Source organism: Malurus melanocephalus, unplaced genomic scaffold, assembly GCF_030028575.1.
Source record: "Malurus melanocephalus ecotype Western Australia unplaced genomic scaffold, MMel_1.1 scaffold_638, whole genome shotgun sequence".
NCBI classification, from domain to species: domain Eukaryota; kingdom Metazoa; phylum Chordata; class Aves; order Passeriformes; family Maluridae; genus Malurus; species Malurus melanocephalus.
In genome coordinates this window covers 82,685-84,152 of record NW_026623870.1, presented here as the reverse complement: position 1 = coordinate 84,152, position 1,468 = coordinate 82,685, and the positions used below count along the sequence as shown (strand labels likewise).

General features: G+C 52.2%; 1 protein-coding gene across 2 annotated transcripts in view; it reads left to right on the top strand.

The window, feature by feature from the left end:
* TFAP2E (transcription factor AP-2 epsilon) overlaps positions 1-1,445 on the top strand; it is a 21,578-nt gene extending 20,133 nt beyond the window's left edge. For both annotated transcript variants that reach the window (XM_057383513.1, XM_057383512.1), the window contains 2 exons: positions 333-474; positions 1,007-1,445. In XM_057383513.1, coding sequence (XP_057239496.1) covers positions 333-474; positions 1,007-1,295 — 431 coding nt within the window. In that variant the 3' untranslated portion in view covers positions 1,296-1,445. The remainder of the gene's footprint in view (positions 1-332; positions 475-1,006) is intronic.
* The last annotated feature ends 23 nt before the right edge of the window (positions 1,446-1,468 follow it).

Sequence of the window (1,468 nt, the reverse complement as noted above, 5' to 3'; positions counted from 1 at the left end):
TGCCCAGAGTCACACCTCACCCTGCTCCAAGGCCAGCACCTTCTCCATGCTCTTGTAAAAGGCAGTAAAAGCTGCTGTTTAGAGCTGGCAAGGGCTCATTTGACCCACACAGACTAATTGCCTTACAGAAGATAATAACAAACTCACAGTGGTGTTTCTGCAGAAAAAGATGAAGGTGGGGACAACTCCTGGGTGGCCACTGAGACAGAGAWGGGCCCAATTCCAGCAGAACTGAGTCCCATCACTGATGTGGCTGAAGCTGCTGCAGAAATCACCAGTTCCCTTCACACTGGTGCTGTCACAATGCTGATGTCCATCTGTCCTGCCCAYAGGTGAAGCCATCCACCTGGCTCGGGATTTTGGCTACGTCTGCGAAACAGAATTCCCAGCCAAGGCGGCGGCAGAATAYCTGTGCCGGCAGCACTCGGACCCCACGGAGCTGCACACCAGGAAAAACATGCTGCTGGCTACCAAGTGAGTACAGAAGGCCACAAGCCACCCTTGTGTTGGTATCACCAGCCTGGGAGGGCAGTTAACCCYTTAAATTTACTCTTCTGCAGGGAAGAGATGGGCTCTCACTGCAGGAAGGTGTGCAGCAAGGAGAATGCCCTGCATGGATTAAAAGGGTTTGCTCCTCCATGGGAGAGAGTACCCAGCCCCAGGGAGCATTGTGGTGCTGCCTCATCTGCCCCTTCAAAGCAGAAGCAGCAGAAATGGCTCCAACTCTGCACCCAGACTGGAGCTGAAAACTCCCAGTGGGGAGGTGGCTGTTAGGGCAGGGAATAGGAAAAGAACCCCCAAATACACCCAGAGAARTTGTGGATGACCCTGAAAGTATTTAATGCCAGRYTGGATGAAGCTCTGAACAACCTGGTCTAGGAAGGTGTCCACACCAGAGGGGTTAGAGCTGGAGAACCTTTCAATCCCTTCCAACACAAATTATCCTACGAYTGAACGACTGACTCCTGCAGCTCTTACAGTGACCAAACCTCTCTCTTTTTTTCAGGCAAATTTGCAAGGAATTCGCAGACCTGATAGCCCAGGACCGCTCTCCGTTGGGGAACAGCCGTCCCTCGCTCATCCTGGAGCCCGGAGTTCAGAGYTGTTTGACTCATTTCAGCCTCATCACCCACGGTTTTGGGGGCCCAGCCATCTGCGCCGCCCTCACCGCCTTCCAGAACTACCTGGTGGAGTCCCTCAAAGGGCTGGATAAAATATTCATGAACAGCACAGGGAACGGGCACACGACCGGCGACTCCAAAGCRTCAGACAAAGAGGTGAAGCATCGGAAATAACAGCGCTGCTTCCCCCCGGTGGGAGATTCCCCATCCCGGGTACCAGCGATGGATCCAGGGGAAAGATGAGCCAGCGCTGCACTGTTTTCTGAACTGCTGAGAAAGGAAACTCGTAAAGCAAGAGAAAAGACAAGAAAAAAAAAAAGAAAATCTAAAGAATTTAAGAAGAAAAC